General features: G+C 45.1%; 1 protein-coding gene across 3 annotated transcripts in view; it reads left to right on the top strand.

Moving 5' to 3' along the window:
• The window catches only part of HMMR (hyaluronan mediated motility receptor), a 41,739-nt gene that overhangs the window by 2,889 nt on the left and 20,025 nt on the right, over positions 1-18,825 (top strand). For 2 of the 3 annotated variants that reach the window (XM_066591073.1, XM_066591071.1), the window contains exons 3-10: positions 686-774; positions 4,063-4,140; positions 9,398-9,586; positions 11,549-11,635; positions 12,596-12,707; positions 13,284-13,349; positions 14,774-14,847; positions 16,979-17,065. In XM_066591073.1, coding sequence (XP_066447170.1) covers positions 686-774; positions 4,063-4,140; positions 9,398-9,586; positions 11,549-11,635; positions 12,596-12,707; positions 13,284-13,349; positions 14,774-14,847; positions 16,979-17,065 — 782 coding nt within the window. Of the gene's footprint in view, positions 1-683; positions 775-4,062; positions 4,141-9,397; positions 9,587-11,548; positions 11,636-12,595; positions 12,708-13,283; positions 13,350-14,773; positions 14,848-16,978; positions 17,066-18,825 lie in introns of all 3 variants that reach the window. The other variant, XM_066591072.1, reaches the window with a different exon arrangement.

Genomic DNA, 18,825 nt, shown 5'->3' with positions numbered 1-18,825 from the left:
CATTGACATGCTGGGTCCCAGGAATCCGCATCGGATTGTCCGCTCAATGCGGATGAGATTTGTCAAAAATCTTGTCCACATGGCTAGCTAATCCTGGGATTAGCGTCCGCAGGGAAATTCCGCAGCAAATCCGCCCTGTGTGAACCCAGCCTTTGAGCAGTGAGACTTTGGACCTCCTGAGGACGTTGTGGTGGTGCACTTAGTAAGGGGTTAAGAGGGACCCGGACGCCTTTTTTGAACATTACAGTATTGTGTTAAATCATTGATTACTTCAGAAGGGTCGGGGATCATTCTGATTGCCAGATTGGAGTCAGGAAGGATTTTTTTTTTTTCTTTAAATAGTGAAAAATTGTCTTCTACCTCATTGTTTTATTTTAACTTCCTCTGGATCAACACTGGGGGGGGGGGGGGGGGTAGGAGGCTGAACTAGATGGACATGTCTTTTCAGCCTTACATACAATGCTTAATGGCTATGTGAAATGCTACATATAGGGGCCCTATTTTAAAGGCCCCCGCCGGTCGTGCTCACGTGTCACAGGTCCTTTCCAGGCTGAGCTTGGCAATGCAGTCTGACAACTGGCTCTGCGTTGCTAGTGACGCCGTGTAATGCTGCCCTTATAGATATGCCAACTTGCATTATGTCCTACTATAACATCCCATAACGGTTGTGAACTTTACCTTCTAGAATCGAGTTCTGACAGCCAGAATGTGGAGAGAGATGAAGAGCCCTCCTCGCCCGCACGCCTCCGCAAGCAGTCTTTTGTCAGCTCTACAGTAAGTGAAGAATCGCCAGTCATCCATGAGCCGTGGGGGTAAACCTTCCACTTCTGTCCTCCGCCTGTGGGTTCATGGGGACATACCTGGCCTCTACACCAGGGCTGCATAACTGGTGGCGGAGATGGCCTGTGAGGGTCACAGGGTGACTCCATGCTTTTGCTCAGAGTTCTCAGTTACATTGTGACTTGTTTACATGACTTTTGGGTGAGTGTAGTCCTAGACTTAGATCAAGTTTTTAAAAACTTAGGGGAACTAACTAACTAATACTGGCATTTCCAACGCTAGTCTTAGTATAACTTAGCCCTGCACACCTAATGCATGAAAAGGGGTATGCTGCTTCATGTACTGAGTGCATCTGCACAATTTGACAAGTTTATGTATAATTTATGCCAGAAACCTATCGGTCCAGGGCGCCACATCCCTTCCAACAAGCTTCATCCACTTTTCACAAAAGTGGTGAAGATGGCAGAGTGGTAGGCGGGTCTGCGTGCTATTGCCTTTCAGGGGTGGCTTTCCCAGGGCTTGGCCACACTCGGGGAAGTTCTTCCAGTTTTTTTTTTCTCCTCTGGTTTCGGTGGGCAGTCTGACAGCTTCTGGTTGCTGACACTGTGCAGCCTGCCTCTCTGATTTGCCCATGCTTTCAGTTGCCTCCCTTCCTGATCTTTCACATTAGGGTAGGTGCTCATCTTCAACCAGTGCATGATTGGCTAAGACCCACTTCAAGGCGTGGTATTTCCACATTATTGGCAATTGATATACCCTCCATTCTCCCTCTGCCTCTCCTTTTGGAGCCACGTTTTCTGCGGTTCCTCGCAGGTCATGGGAACCTCCTGGACTGTAAGACCTGCACTGGACAGTCTTCGCCACCCTATCCCATCTGTAGCTTCTCAGCTGGTTACTACCACATTGTGCACATGTTGCAGTTGGGTAGCTTTTCCCTTGCACATTCTGCTACAATGTCTGGTTCTACGGGGAAACCCAGTAAATGGAGCACGACCACTGCAATGTATTTTGGATACTCCATTATCACACAAAATTCTCATGCGGTCAGCAGGAGCCTCTGCACAAACTGCCTGCTTACCTTACCAGTCAGAGAACGTGTCCCAGGGACATCACCCACAGGGCACTGAACATAAGTGGGCACATTACCTCTCGGTGGCAGCTTCAGACCTTACAAAAGCCTCCAGGTCTGTCCATTGGGAGATACTGGGCAGGACATCCAGACTGAAGGGTCCAACTGAGGAATTGTTCTGATCAGGATCAAGAATCTACTACTACAGTTTGCAAGGTTATTCAGTCGCAGAGTCTTCTTCCTCTGCCTTAGACCCACCCACAGCTCTCACTCCAAGGGCAAGAGATCGAATTTTGGCTTAGATGAGTAACAGGTTTCCAAAGTTTCCAGCATGATGGACTGTTGTACTACCCTGGCAGATGTCATCTTTTAAGCATCAGCATGATGGATTGGTGGAATACTTCACAAAGTTATCTTTTGAGGCGACTGGATTAGCCCTTTGTCCTTTTTGCGTAATCCGGGGTTAGTAGGGCCAAATCTAAATGGGCGAAGCTACAGTGAGGCATCCTAAGCAGGCAGTCCAGTCGAATTGTTTCCAATACACCGCATTGCTATTCAGCCTAGCAGCAGCTCTCCGAATGGATCTTCAGCAATTTGAGTGGCAGGGACAATGGAACACTCTTCACATGAATGTCCTGGAACTCCAAGCAATCTGCCTGTCTGTAACCCACTAGATTCTGTCTGGTTATCCAATCCATGGTCAAGTGGACGATGCGACAGCCGTCAAACCTAAATCACCAGAGTGGCACAAGAAATGCAACTATTAGGGAGGCTGCTGTCTCGATATCCACATTCCAGGCATGGAAACTTGGATGGCAGACTTCCTCAACAGGGAAACAGTGGGCCCCCGAGAGCAGTGTCTGACACTGATCGATTTTCATCCAGACTCAACCATCAACTTCCACTCTTTGCCACAGACTTGCGATTCTCAAGCATTTGTGGTGGACGCCATAGTGATGCCATGGAACCAGTCCTCTTTCCTGTATGCCTTTCCACTCATTCCACAAAACTTCAAGAAAGCCTAGATGGAGGGTGTCCTGATTCCCATAGTGCCAGACTGGCCACGTTGTACTTGGTATACTAAACACCTGTCCCTACTGGCTGGCACACCCTGACCCCTTCACTAGGACTCTTATCTGCTGTGGCAGGGCCAAGCTCTCTACATAAACCATACTTGACAGCTGTTGAATCTAGTCTTGAAAGCATAAGGGTTCGTGAACCCTGTTATCTGGACTAGGCTTGGGGCCAGTAAGTCGCCTTTCTCTTACATCTACCAGAGTGTGTGGAAGTCCTTATCTGTTATCCTGCAGATATCAATTTCTGGTGCTTCTTCAGGACAAGGTAGTCCTCCGCCCTGTTTTTCCCAGTGTGGTTTCATCCATTCACCTCATTCTGCCCGGAACCTTCATACCCTGCCGAACATCTTCTGCACAACCTGGATGTCAGCGCAGTGCGACTGTATGTTTTGCACGGAATCCTTACGCCATTTGGATTTTGTTCTTCACGTCTACCATTGCCTACTGTGCTAATAGCAGGATTCTGCTCCTTTGAATCACAGCTTCCACAGCTGCCACCTGGTCTTGACTTCATATGTCGACAGTTTTTACAGGGTGCATGCTTTTGCATGTTTTGACGCTGCTCTTGGTCGCCAGATTCATCAGTGTTTCAGGTCCACCCATAGAACACTGAACTGCAGTCCCTGAGATTTTTGCTGTGTCCCGAATGACACAGCTGAGAACAGGATTTATATTTGTTTTTTAATCCTCTGTAAAATCCTCATTCTCAGATGTTCAGTGGAACATTGCACCCACCCAACTGTTGCAAAGGGCCCATTAGTGTCTCTTCTGCAACTTCTCCCACCCCCAATTTACTACTTAGTTTAGTTGTATGTTGTATTCAGTTAACCTTTAGGCTGTTCCTCTCCTACTTGTGTGAAAGCTGATTTAGCTGAGGGGTATAAAGGGTAGGAGTCATCTTTTCCTTTACTCAGTGTTGCCTCCTAGTGGCAGCTTATACCCAAGCTTCACTGTGTCCCCAACGAACATCTGAAAAAAGGATTCTACAGTGAGCCTACAAAGTTCTGTTTGCCTGCATCCTTGCTCAAATTGTGTCCCACTAAAGCTGATGAAACCAAGGGATCCCGCTTAAAGCTGGTGCTGTCATAGATGGGACCTGATGGTGACAATGTACTTACCTGGTGTTCTCTTTGACAGCCAAACCTGAGACAGAAACCTGAGAGGGACATGGAATTCATCCACGAAATGAAGAAACAGAAGGCTTTGGAGAAGCAGGTAAGGGAGGAGCGCTGGAAGGCTTCCAAAGACTGACGCTATAAAGTGTATATGTGACCGGCCTTAAAGGGGTAGTTCAGTTATAAAATAGAAAATCACTGCACATTACTCTTAGATCAGCACAATGGGCCTTATTTATACAGTAGAATAAAACTGCCCATTGTAATAGCTGTCAGTCATGTGACCCCTGGTATTTAAATAACACTGACTAGGCATAGAATGGGGGAATAGTAGTTTGAGGAGCAAAGCTCAGTGTTGTCATGTCTTAGTGTAGAAGCAGCTGCTATATTCTTGTCTCCTCTGGCAGTTTAACCCCTTAACGACCAGCCCGTAGTGTTTTTACGTCCTCCCGACGTGGGCTTTATTCTGTGTCCTGCAGAGAATAAAGCCCCTCGGGCTGTGGACGTGACAGCTCCATGCCTTTCGTTGTCTGCAGGTAGCTGACAGCATGGAGCTGTCATCCCCGGCTGTTCGGACCCCCCCCCCCCCCCCCCCCCCGGCATTGCAATCGGCGCTATGCAATGGATAGCGCTGATCGCAAAAAAAAGTACATAAAACTGCAAGAAAAAGTGACATATTCAGCTGCTCTGATGGATCGGATCCATCGGAGCAGCTGAAATTACTCACCGAGGTCCGCCGCACGACTACCCGATGCTCCGGGCGTCGTAGCCGTCCTTCTGCGCATGCGCGCCAGGCAGGATTACGTCAGCCGCATGCGCAGAAGGCCCGGCGGCGCGGGAGACTTAAAATCTCCTGGCTCCTGTAGGTAGCCGGAAGGCAGGAGATGTCAGCGGGGACCGCGATAGTCGTTATCCAATGGATAACGACGATCGCGGAAAAGTGAAAAAAGTGTAAAAAAAGAAAAGTTTCACCTCCCCCTCATGGATCGGATCCATGAGGATGAGGATGAGGATGAGGTGAAAATACTCACCTCAGGTCCGCCGGTGTCGGGACCCCCCGCTGGCTTCTGCGATGTGCCGATGTGGCGTGCATGCGCAGAAGGCCGGCGAGCCCGGCAAATTTAAAATCTCCCTGCACCCGGCTGTCAGTTAGCCGAGTGCAGGGAGATATGACTGGGGATCGCTGTATGCAGTTTCCAGTCATATGATCACCGTTATCCATCGGAAAACGGTGATCATATAAAGTTAACTTTTTTTTTTTTTTTTTTTGACTTTGTTTAAAAAAAGTTTAAAAAGTTAGTTTCAGCTCCCCTTACGGATCGTATCCATAAGGGGGGATGAAATTACGTACCCAAGGTCCCGGATTTGTTCCCTGATGGGATGTTGATCCGTGGACCTTACCCCAGCTTCGACGCATGCGCCCGTCAGCATGATGGCGGACGCATGCACAAAAGTGAAATATTGCCCAAGAAATGTAAAATCTCCCTGCTGCTGGCTACCAAAGGTAGCCAACAGCCTGGAGATGTCACGGGGGCCGCGGTATGCGGTTACTAGTCACGTGATCGCCGTTATCTAATGCATAATGGCGATCACGTAAAAGTTCTTTAAAAAGTGGTGATCGGTGGGGGGAGATGAAACATCTTCTCGGAGGCTTCCGCATTTGAATCCAGATGCGATTATCCTCCATGGACCCTGCCAGCTCCTGGGTATGCGCCTGCCGGCAAAATGCCGGACACATTCGCAGCCGGGGAGCCCAGGAAATTTTAAATCTCCTTGCTCCCAGCGACCAACGGTTGCTGAGTGCTTGGAGCAGTGACCGGTGGCCTCGTTGAGCGGCCCCCGGTCACGTGATAAAGTAGCGATCTAACATTAGGCAGGTCACGCATGACCCGAGAGGAATTACGGGTTCTGCATGCGCTTGATCAGCGGTAATCCACGGATCAATCCCATGCATTGGATCACACAATTCCCCCCAATTAGCGGGTCGGAATTACATAATCCACTCGCAGAAACAGAACACAGCATGCTATATTTTACCGCGGAGCTTTATGTTGGCGGATATACTCGCAGCCCATGTGCAAATACATTGTGTATGAGCTGCGGGTACCCGGGTCATCTCTAAGCGACGGCGCAGGAAATATAAACAAACAACGGTGTACTGCGCATGACCGCCTGTGTGAGTAGGCAGTTATGCGCAGTACATTACGCGGCCGTACGCAGGGCCACAGTGGGCTCACAGCTGGAATCCGCAGCGGGCCTCCGCAAGCGGATTCCACCTACAGCCGTGTGAGCCCGGCGTTATTCAGACCGCTACCTGTAATCTGTAATTTACAAGAAGCCCCGGGAACGCTCGCCTTCATGCAGTTCCAGGAGCAGCTTGTTGAGCGCCTTCTCTGTGAGACTGCCACACCTCATAAAGCTTACGGAGACTCAAGAGTGCCACTTTTTACACCCCATCCCCACCGCTGAGGTTACGAAATACCCCCAAAAATAAGAGGGGGGATACCCAGTTTTCTTGCCCCATGTGCCCAACCCAACCAGCCTCCATAATTACCCCGGTCTTCGGACATAAAACGCAGTTTATATTACCTTTATCTAATATTTAGGGAACGCCAAAAAATGGGGATGGGGGGGGGGGGGGGATTATTTTTAGGAAGTCAATTTTTTTTTTTTCCGTATAAGTGGGCAATGGGGCCTGGAATTTATTCAGTTCTGCCCTGAAATCCAGCGGGCATTCCCTCCATTATGGCCCTAGCCATGTGTCCTGTAAGTAGATTAGGGCCACAATGGGTTTGTTTCTGAACACGGGACAAACGGGGGGGATCCATTTTGGGGTGAAAGTCTTCATTCCTATGTACACTGTCCAAAAAAAAACAGTTTTTAAATTGACAAAAAAATGAAAATCGTAATTTTTTGCTTTGCTTAGATTCATTCAAATACTGTGGGGTCAAAATATGCAGTACACCCCTAGATGAATGTTAAGGGGTCTAGTTTTCAAAATGGGGTCATTTGTGGGGGTTCTCTATCGTTTTGGCCGCTCAATGGCTCTACAAGTGGGCAATGGGGACTGGAATTTATTCCGTTGTACCCTGAAATCCAACGGGTGCTCCTTCCATTATAGGCCTAGCCATGTTTCCTTTAAGTAGATTAGGGCCACAATGGGTTTGTTTCTGAACACGGGACAAACAGGGGTATCCATTTTGGGGTGACCGTCTTCATTCCTATGTACACTGTCCAAAAAAAGTTTTTAAATTGACACAATTGCCAAAAAAATAAAAATCATAATTTTTTCCTTCTGCTTGGCTTAGATTCATTCAAAAACTGTAAAGTCAAAAAAGTCATCGTACCCCTAGATAAATTCGTTAAGGGGTCTACTTTTCAAAATAGGGTGACTTGTGGGCGTTCTCCGTCGTTTTGGTCACTCAACGGCTCTACAAGTGTGCAAAAGGGCCCAAATCTCCAAGCAAAATTTCAGTTCCGAAAGCCACCATTTGCTCCTTTCATTTTGGGCCCCATTGTGCATACAGACCTAATACTAGGGCCACAATGGCTATGTTTCTGAGCACGGGACAAACAGGGGTATCCATTCTGGGGTGCAAATCCTCATTTTCATGTGTACTATAGAAAAAAGTCCTGTCTTTAAAATGACATATTTGCAAAAATATGAAATTTTTGTTTTTCTCTTCTAAATTGCATTGACTCCTAAAAAAAACTGTGGGGTTAAAATACTCATGACACCCCTCAGTGAATACATTAAGGGGTGTAGTTTTTAAAATGGGGTCACTTGTGGGGGTATCTATCATTTTGACTCCTATGAGCCTTTCCAATCTTGGCTTGGTGTAGGAAAACAAAGTGTTCCTCAAAATGCTGAAAAGTAATGTTACATTTGTACGTCTCCTAAATGGTTAAAAAAAAAGTTTTTCCAATGTGCGCCCAAAATAAAGTAAACGGATGGAAATATATATCTTATCAAAAATTTCTATATTATGTTTGCACATATTTGAGATATTGCAGTTGGAAATGTGAAAAAATGACGAGTCTTTTTTCAAAATTTTCGCAATTTTGGCGCTTTTAATAAATAAACACAAATTCTATCGGTCTTTTTTTCCCCCCTAAATGAAGTACAATATGTGGCTAAAAACAATGTCAGAATCGCTTGGATATGCAAAACCTTTCTGGTGTTTTTCCATGTTAAAGTGACACATCAGATTAGCAAAATTTGGCCTGGTCATTAAGGCGCAAACAGGCTTGGCCACTAAGGGGTTAAAAATAGTCAAACAGGTTAATTTAACTTTACCAGAGGTGACAGGCCAGAATATAACAGCTGCTTCTCCAGACATGACACTGCAGGTAGTATACCTGATCCTCAGTAAACTATTAGATGCCGTATCAGGGGGCTACATAACATTTAGTGTGTCACATGACTGATGTAATTAGTATGGGCAGACCAGTTCACGGACTAGACCATTCTACTCTGCAAATGGAGATCACTACACAGATATAAGAAAGGTAAGTGAGCAGAATTTTAAATGGGCTTATATTACAAATTGGTATTTCCTATTGTAGAACTAAATAAGTAAAAGGCAGACAACCCATTAAGTGCAATATTCCCAATCTCCTTTAGCCTCGTACTTTGTGATCCTCAGCAAGGGCATATGTACCAGAGGAACACTCTTTAAAGCCACTTGGAGCTCAAAACTGAAATGCATGTCAGTGCCTACAGGGGGTGATTGGGTTTTTTTTTTTAATGAGCAGCCAAGGAGCAAGATATGATGAATACATAGCTGGTTACATCCCCTGTACATACTGACTTGCATATTAATCTTGAGCTCCTGACTGGAGGGTCGCTTCAAGGCTTTATTAACAAAGCACTGTAATACCCCTTTTTTTGACCTGCCTACACCACCTGTCCCTGACAATCCCAATACTGGAATTGCTGGCAGATCCTTTCTCAGCACTGGTAAGAGATAATTGGTGTCACTACCAGAATCGGTAGTTTCTGAGATGTTTGTAGTGGACATACATTGACTTAGATATCCATATATACTGGAAATGTGTATTTGTGCACAGAACCGGCATATGGACAAAGCTCTTTTGTGTTTTTTTTTTTTTTGTTTTTTTTTGTCACTTGCTGGGCAATTTAAAAAAAATTTTTTTTAGATGAATGTCTGTCAGATTGTTTTGCGGCATGTAGACCCAACCTTATTGCATCCTGACAATCCTTAGCCTTGGATTTGGAGAAATGTATATAACTTCATTTTTATTTTTGTACTCCCTATAAGAAAATAAAGTCTTTGCCTTTACAGTTTTGGAAGTCAACAGAGCCTTTCTTTGATCAATCGTTTGGTTTGTTTCAGATCCGTGTTCTCTTAAAGGAACGTGCTGAGCAAGACAAGAAGCTTCAACTCCTGGAGGAAGACTTCAAGAGGACAGAGCTTAAACTGGTCACCGCAGTGCGAGAGAAGACGTCGCTTGCTGCGAGCATTGCATCCTTGGAAAGGCAGATGGCTGACCTAAACAAAGCAAACGACCTCTTAAAAACCAAGGTAAACGCAGGATTATACTGAGCATTTACATCCGACCTGTCAGGGATATGCTGGCTGAGGCCGTGCTTGTGGCTTCTATATCATAGGTCTGACTTGCCATGGTATAAACGTGTAGATGTTTACACGGGCGCCGGTGCCATTGAGCTTCTACCAGTAACTTCGTTGACGGGATTGCTTGCCAATCTCTTAGCCACACTGAGATTTATAGGGTGATTCAAAGGGTTTAAAAGGCAGTAGTAATCTTTATGTAGCGCCAACATATTCCACAGTCCTTCACAAATCAGGAAAAAACCTACACAAGTCACAACATACAGTATTGAACCAATGCAAAGCTTGAACAATAGTGGTGAGGGCCCTGCCTGCAGGAGCTTACAGACTAGAAGAGTATACACATAGGGTAATATATTACATACATAAAGCTGAGTGTTTATACACACAGATGAGAGGCGCAATAGAACTGCCTTAGTTATAGCATATTTGTGGTGGTACCACAGGCTGAGCTAGAGATATCTGGTTTAGGTTGGTAAGCAGATGGCAGAAACAAGTTCAGTTCTTGAGATTCACTTTGATACATGACATGGCACTAGACAGCAGACAGACAATTTTTCTAGTAGCGAACGAATGATGTCAGAGGAAAAAGTATATAATGGTAGTGTTGACATACAACTTGCTATAGTAGTGTATGTAGCATACCTGTCTCCTGCCAGGCACTTAAACTTTAACAAAAATGACTTGTGCCAGTCTGATGCTTGTGCCACCACAAAACAGTGTCTACACTTAGAGGCTAGATACTTAGTTTAATTAGACCTGGATCTAAGCAATTGGCACTTAAACCTTAAATACTAGGCAGGGCAAATAAACTTTCAGGCTTGTGTTAATCATAAAATCTAATGACCTCTGATCAAAAGGAGGTGTGTGTCATCTGGAATTACATTTTACAGCAATCGGAATGAAGATTTTGTGCAGACAGGGTAGGGTTAATAGTTGCCTAGGATAGCTGTGCATGCCTGTGTAGAAGTAATAGAGGGATGTTAAAATCATGCCATGGTTTAAGTGCCAGCCCCTGCCATAAACGACCCGTGCAAGCCCCCCTGACACTAAGCTGACTTATCCATGCATGAAGTGACCTGAAAGGAGAGCGCTTCAAGTTTGTAATGCACCTTACGGATGTATCACCAGCAGCGCCCGCTTCTAACATTTATAAGGTGCGTTACAAACTTGCAGCGTTCTATGTCCTTTCATGTAGGAATAAATCCGGACACAAATTACTGTCTATAGGGCTGCTCAGATGCAGTTTTCAAAGTGAGAGTATGCAAATTGAAGATAGGCTCTCCTGGGAATATATGCAAGTAGATCCCATCAGTCTCCCTACATCAACTAGGTTGTCTCCATGAAGAAATGATCGTTCCCTCCAGACACAAAAGAGAAGGTGAACGGTCGTGCAGGAACAATATACCATTAGCACTTGCCTGTGTAGCCATCTGTGTTCTCATATCTGGAGAATGAGGCTCCTTTTGGCACCTGACTGGTCCCTCTGAAAGAAGTAAAAGGTGGCCACATATGTAGATGTAGTTTAAGGGAGTTGTGAAATTAGTCTTGCCACAAAGGCCATGATCTCCACTGGAGAGGCTGCATTCATGTGGTCTCTTTGGGGTGCTGGTTAGGGTAAAAGGGACCTCCTTTTTTTTTTCTTTTTTTTTTTTTTTCTTTGGGAGCAGGTTCCACTTCCAGGACTTGCTTGTCAGAAGTAGACTTTATGAATGTCCGATCTGTCATAAATGTTGCAGGTGGTAATGCCACTTTGTTACACTGTGACCTTTGGGAGTAGTTCAGTATATGACAATGTGGCCCTCATAAGGCAGGGGTGCACAAAACTTTCCTAGTCTGATACTAGAAGCGAAGAGCATCAAGACAAATGGTCAATGCCCTTTGAATAATTTTGCTATATTCTCCCATTTCTAGTTTTCTGATGATGGCTTAAAACGAAAAATTAACAGTCTATGCGCAGAGCTAATGGACGCAAAAAATAAAGCGGATGCGAAGGACAAGGTTTGTTCTGCTCCTTCTCTTTGGCTCACACTTTGTATTTTCATGCCACATTCTGGCTCCAATTGTTTTATATATGTAGAACCCCAGTTCCAAAAAAGTTGGGATGCTGTGTAAAATATAAGTGTACAGAGGAAAAAAAATACGATTTGGAAATCTCCTGTAACCATGTTCCCCATAGAACATAAAACATGTCAGAAGGTGCAGGCAGACCTTTTTCCTCTTCATTTTAGAAAACCTTCTCACTTAAAACTAGATGGCAGAAACGCATCTCCACAAAGTTGGGCCAGGACCATGTCTACAGACTGGAGGGGATCTTACACAGGGGGAAACATCTGGGAATGTTGTTCCATTCCTGTCTGATGGGTCAAACTCTCCTCTGATCATAAGGTGGACTTAAAGGGGTTTTGCCATTAAAACAAAACCCCGTCCCCCTGCTGTGCCCTGCCTAAAATAACAAACAAGTTTACTCTCCTTCCCAGGGACCCTGGGACACAGCCTATATTGGCAGTGACATTTGGGTAGCCAGGCCAGGTAGAAGCATGTGACTGCTGTGGCCAATCTGAGGCTGCAGCATGAGCACTCATACCCTGGCCACCATGATGTCAGGGGTATGGGGACATGATGCTGCAGCCTTTGGCTACAGCAGTCCCATACCCACGCCTGGTCTGTCTACCTGGAATTAACCTCCAATGGCAGCACTGGCTGTCAGTTGCGTCCCAGGACCCAGGGGAGGTGGGTATACCCTTGTTTGTCTTAGGCAGGGCCCATCCTGGTGGATAGGGTTTGCTTCAATGACAAAACCCCTTTAATGCTGCATTGCTTCTAAATTTCCCCTACACAGTGACAAGTAGGAATGTGTAGCTCAGACCCATTCACATCCACTTGATGCCTGGGATTTGGGGGCTTCCTGGAGGACAGTCCACATATCACAAATTCTCTAACTCCCAATTTTTGCCATAGGAAATAAATGGTCTCCAGGCAAACTTTGAAGGGCAAATCCGAATGCTGCAGGCAAGCTTGGCTGCATCCAAGGCTGACATGCAATCTCTGACGGAAAGGCATAAACTTCTAGGTATGTGGATAACTTTTTTAAAAGGTTACCAGGGTTTACAGCTCGATCTACATCTGGAAATTCCATTATCCTACTGTCATAGGAGCAGAACAGCGAAAATGACATCTATGCTGGATCAATACGATCAACAGTGCCTAATGGAGCTCATTGACTAATAATGGTGGTCCACTGGGTTTCCATCATTGTCTGTCGTTCTAGAAGACAAAATAGTGCTGTGCTATTGTCTGGCATTTTTGACAATCTGCATTGGCTTCCAGTACAGCTGTGAACATGAGCTACTTGGCTCTTGGAATCACTAACAATAGACCGCTGTGAATATCTGCTGGATGGATGTGCCACAGGAGATTGGCTCTGCCAATAGATCTCTTCTTGTGAATGTGACTTTCAGGTGGTATTCTGTCCAGTAGTCCCCCATTTTTTTATTTTTTTTTTTCTTATGGACAGCCACAGTTGGCCGATGCAGGTCAAGTATCTATTCAGCCCCTTCAATACAAGTGTGGATTTGGGAATGGCTGAACGCTGTGGATAGGTGCATGTGAATACTGGTGAATGCCTTAATATCTTTCTGTACTCCAGATGAGGAACGACAAGAAACAGCTGAGCAGAATGACACCTTGGAAAAAGAACTCTGCCAAGCACAAGGTAAAGACTGACTTATGACAACCTCTAAAGCCAAAACCTACTACATAACTATATCTGCAAGATGTTCTGCTACCAATTCAATTAGTGTTGGTCTCAGTCGGTGGCCTTGACAGAAGCAAACCCATATACAAACATCTTCAAAGCGGCCAATATGATTAGCCATATTTATGAAGCTCACAGAAAAGCTGTTGAAGATGCTTTGCTTCTCTTGAGACATCCATTCCGCACTTGCATCTGGATGTGATAGAAGGCACTCTGGCCGCTCTACACGGACATGCCAAAAGCCGTAGACAGCTGTATGTAAACTGATTACAAAGTTGTGTTGTCACAGTTGAATGCTTGGAAATACCCACGTGTATAAAATGAATTATCAGACTTCAAACGAGGCATGTTGGTGGGTGTAAGTTGTCAACCTGGCACTGTGCTAGCTGGTGGTGGTTCGATGCTAGTGTGGGGTGTTCTCTTGGCAAGGATTAGGTCCACTGCTCCACCTAAACATCTGACTGGTGCCTGCTACATTTCACAGCTGGGTGACTGTTTGGCAGCCTGTCATAGACTTCATGTCTGTCCATCCCCAGAATGATGTGATATTCTAGCTCCATGCACTGTGCCATTGGGCTCAAGTTGTCCAGAATTGGTTGGAGAAGTATTCTAGAGAATTCCTATGAATGGTGTGGCCTGCATGAACCCAACATTTATGGCATGTGGTGATCCTGCACCTGCGAAGACCATATAGCTGTTGGATATCCAGACGGCATGTCTCAACATCCCTCCAGACCTCTTCCATCCACTTGTAGAAATAATGCCACATCAAGTTGCGCTTTGCCAGACTAGAGGGGGTTAATACATTAATGTCCTGTGAATTTTGTCATGTTTGTGATGAGCATCAAGGGCTTATATCCAGACTTTCTGATTAGGAGACCTTGTCTAAACATGGTGATTTTCATATGCATTGCTATATTAACATAGTATGCGCTTTCCCAAATGTGTTTGTATTTTGTTCCCCTGTTTAACTTAAAGGTGTACTCAGCCCTTCCTTGTCTATAATTAAGTTTGTGGGGGTTCTTCCATCTGCACCACTGCCAATCCGATTGAGGGATCTAAGGCCTCACTGTACACCAAAAACAGGACACTACTCTTAGTGGTAGTTCCTTGTATTGCAGCTCACTTAAATGGGCCTGAGATTCTCTAAGCTGCAATACCAGGCAGAGCTGGTATCAAAAGTTCGGACCTGTGCCTGGTAAGTCGCGAAGAGGGTGAAGCAACATGGCCACTTCAATCAGTGAGGCCGAAAGTCCACAACCAATTGTCACATTTATGACCTATCATAATAGCCCAGCTTTGTAATGATTTTTAGGTAAGATATATATTGATTTAATGTGAAATAATTGCATCAATTTGAGGATCTGTTGCATCTCTTCCAGTGTTGATTGAAGAACTGAAAAGTGAGAATAAAAGTCTTGAGGAATATCTCTCAAATGCCCACGAAGAGATGCAGGTAAGTGAATCCTACCAGGATTGGATTGCTGTCCTACACACCTCTTGGCCTTAGCTGGTAGTCTCCTAAGGGGCTACTTAGGAATATTGTCAGCTGCCTTTCATACCTTGTGAATGATGGACGCAGTCTGACTGGATGTATGTAAGCACTAAAGGCTGTACAAACTCCCTGCACAGCCCCAGGTTTGGGCCAGCTGAACACGAGTATACATATAAATGAGCGCTGCCTATTTGCCGAATAAGCATTGCTTTTTTGCACACAAATTAATGTATTGTACTCTGCCTGTGCAAGGCATGTGCATTTATACACACCAATGCTCCTAGCCACTGAAATGGCTAATCCAATGAATTCATGATGTGTTTTTTTTTTTTTTCCTCTAACGCAGTGCTTCATGCGTCTCCTAGTGGTGTTGGGTGTGCATTTGCACACCAAAAGCCCTCAGAAGGCAGTGGGGATGTTCAATATGCTAGAAAAATAGAGCTTGCTGCGTTTTTTTTTCTTTGCGTGACTATAATGCATAGGAAAAATACACACGTGAACAAACCCATTGAAATCCGTGTTCCATTTACTGCATGTTGCGCACACAAACGTTGCGTGTAAAGCCAGCCTTAGTGGATGTTGTACAGTCTGCCTGTCTAGAATAACTTTTAAAGTCAATCTGCACTTTAGAACACTTTCACACGGGTTCTGCAATTTTCACCTGGCTGCATCGCAGCTTAAAATCACATAAACGAGGAAAAAACCACAACTAAGTCACGGCTAAATCTCCCTTTTCTCAACCATTCAAACGGACTGCATCACAGCCTGGAATTCTGTCAGTCAGGGGGAGAGCCTTTAGTGCTACTAAAGTCTCTTCCCCCTCCCTTTGTGGCAATGGGAGCTCCCAAAGAAGCCTATGGAAGCTGCTGGCAAAAGTGGGGGAGGGACTTAAGCCATGCTAATTTCCCTTCCCTCTCTCCCCAGCCTATGGCAGCTGCTGGTCAGGGGGAGGGGCTTTAGCAATGCAGCTGCTGCTAAACTGCCCCTTCTTTGACAGCTCTCATGGTCTCCCGTAGCAGTCCATGGGAACCGGCTATGTATTCTGGCAAAAAGCTAGGACCAGTCCTATCCTATATGGACGCGTGTAAAAGCGTCTGCTGGAATTCGCACCAATTGGCTGGAAAAATCAACCATCTGAACAAATGTATTGGAATCCAGTGCTTCAGATGGCTGCAATTTTCAGGCAGTATCTTATTGCGATAAAACGCTTGTGTGAAAAAGGCCTAAAAGATGAGAACATTGCTGACACTGCTGCGTGAATCACTTGCTACTTATGGCTGGTTTATATCTGTTGGCAGCACGCCCTCAGTTTACACAAGGGGGTTACTGCCTGCAAACGAGGAACTTCATGCCAACATAAAAGATCTGATCAGCCAATGGATGAGCATTTGCTTGTCAGCCTATCATGGGGATATCTTACAGAAGGCAATGATCAGGAACAAGCACTTACATGAACTCCATGGCTGACCATCAGCTTGTGTAAAAGGGCCTTAACTATTGAGTGACTGCTCTGATCCACAAGACTTCAAGCAGGTCTGCTGTAGACTGAATCGGTAGCACTGCCAAGTCTGAAGGCCCGTCTGGGGGATGCAGGGAAGACAAAAATTACACTGCAAGCTGGTGCTCTTTACATTGATATTGACTGACTGATTTGCAGGTCTATCTGGAAAACTGTGCAGTCACGGGTCTGTTTATGGGAGCAGATTTATCATCTGACTGAGCAAATGATGTCCTTGACTCAGGCAGATACATCGTTGGCTCATTCAATCGTTCCATCCCTCACTCGCTTATACAACGAACGTGAAAACGGAGCGCTGTTTAAACCAAACAAGAAGTAAATGCGCAAAGTACTTTTATGCCTGCATAAAACATACAAGTGGGATTATGTGTTCGTTCGTGTTTAGACCAAATGATTGTCGCTCACTTAAACTATTTTTTGAACAATAATTGTCTAACATCGCCCACAACCAATGGTCTGGCATGTGGGACCGTACCCTTGTGGTGTATGGCGGGCACTCACAGACGCATGGCTTTAAATGGCATGAACTGATGATGCACTAAAATCACTTGTATAATTTAATTTACTCTTCAGGATCTCCGACTGCAAATGAGGGCGCAGGAGCAAGAATATGAGGGCAACCTACAAATCACTGCCGCTCAAGTATCTGAGCAGAGCCTGGTGAGTGTCCGAGCCATGTGCTCTGCATTACTGGGGACTTAAACAATATAAAAAGGGATTGGAAAGTGGGCGGCTCACTGGATGCATGTCTGTTCAGGAGGAGGAGGGGTGAGACAGATCCTCTTAAATAGTTGCATCCTATAAACACCGTTTTGTTCAGGCTTCTTCCTGTAGGAGTCTATGGGAAATCATCTGGAACATTCAAACTTGTTCCAGATTTCATGTAGACTCCTCCTAGAAGCAGAAGCCTGAACAAAACGTGTATAAAACTATACCACCATAAAAGGGTTTCAGAAAAAAAGTTAAGTTACTTGAAATGGTTCCTGACACAATGTGTTGGGCAGAATTCTGAGGTCTCCCTCAGACTTTTTTTTTGTTTAAAGCGTATAGCACTGCACTGAACGCTTTACTACATTTCTATTCATTTCAATGTGGCTGCTCACATAAGCTTCAAAACAGTGTCTTCAAAAGCGATGCATGTTCTCTTTAGCCATTTTCAGCCTTGTGTTACCCATTGAAATGGCCAGCGTTAGCAGCACTGCTAAAAACATGGCACAACTTGGTGCTGCGCTTTGGGCTGCATTACCAAAAAAAAACTATACTCGCCAATGCTGTCTGAGTCCCTGGCGCTGCTTTCTGGGGCTCTGGGCACTTGTCAGAGGATCTTTTGCTAGTGATGGGGTTTGAAGACACCCCCGCCTCCAGCAAGAGATTGCTCTGATTGAATGGCTGTGATTGGTGCATCCAGTGCTAGCTGTGATTGGCTAATCCAGCGCCAAATCAGAGCAATTACAGCTAGCACTGGATGCACCCATCACAGCCATTCAATCAGAGCAATCTCTTGCTGGAGGCGTGGTCTTGAAACTCCATTACCAGCCAGAGATGCTCTGTAGGCACAGACAAGTGCCTGGAAGCCTGCAGAAATGGCAAACGGCGCCTACTAGGTGAGTAGTTGATTTTTATTTTCTCCGCTTCCATAGCTGCGTTATTAGTTGTGCTGAAAATGCAGCCAAAATACATGCCAGTGCTGCTGAAATGGCATTAAACGGGGTTTACGACAAACTCCTGTGTGACGGAGGCCTAAGTCTCTGCTTTGGGTTTCTGCCATGGGTTAGATCTTTATTTTTCTCATGGCAGTTCAATGACCAAAAGCCAAGAGTGGATTGATAGGATATGGGGAATGAGCGCTGCGCAATATGTTGGCGCTATATAAATTATGTACTGGAAGAACTTCCTGCTGGATCCCAGTTTTTTTGGCTCTGACTGAAGCTATATCAAAAACAAAGGTGTGTTTGGTTTTTTTTGTTTTTTCCTTCCAAAAACTCTGAACCACTTAAGCTGGTGATACAGGTTTTCCTTCCAAAACCCCCCACGGTTTGTACTTAATACAGATATGTAAGGCCTTCGTTTCAATTTTCCTACTCATTATACATGAAAAGGGGGAAGTTCAGCTGAAACTTGCAATATTTTGGGTGCTGGATTAAATTGTGTCAAGATAAAGATGCTCTAAAGTCGAAAGACCTTTTGGTGTTGCTGAGACTGAAGCCATAATTCTGACCCACTTTCCTCAAAAATGACAATTATCAGGATTTTGTGGGTCGGCAAGAATGGAAGTCTGAGTGGTACCGCAAGGGTTTGGCCACTACATAGTTTTCGGATTTGCTCAGACACCAGAGATGTGATCTCTTCTTATATCACATAACACTATCTATTATATAGCTGGCTAATGTAATACCCCTGACTTTTTTTAGACTGAATGT

The sequence above is a fragment of the Eleutherodactylus coqui genome, chromosome 2 (genome assembly GCF_035609145.1).
Source record: "Eleutherodactylus coqui strain aEleCoq1 chromosome 2, aEleCoq1.hap1, whole genome shotgun sequence".
NCBI lineage: Eukaryota > Metazoa > Chordata > Amphibia > Anura > Eleutherodactylidae > Eleutherodactylus > Eleutherodactylus coqui.
The sequence above is the reverse complement of the archived record's forward strand: the minus strand, read 5'-3'. Positions and strand labels throughout refer to the sequence as shown.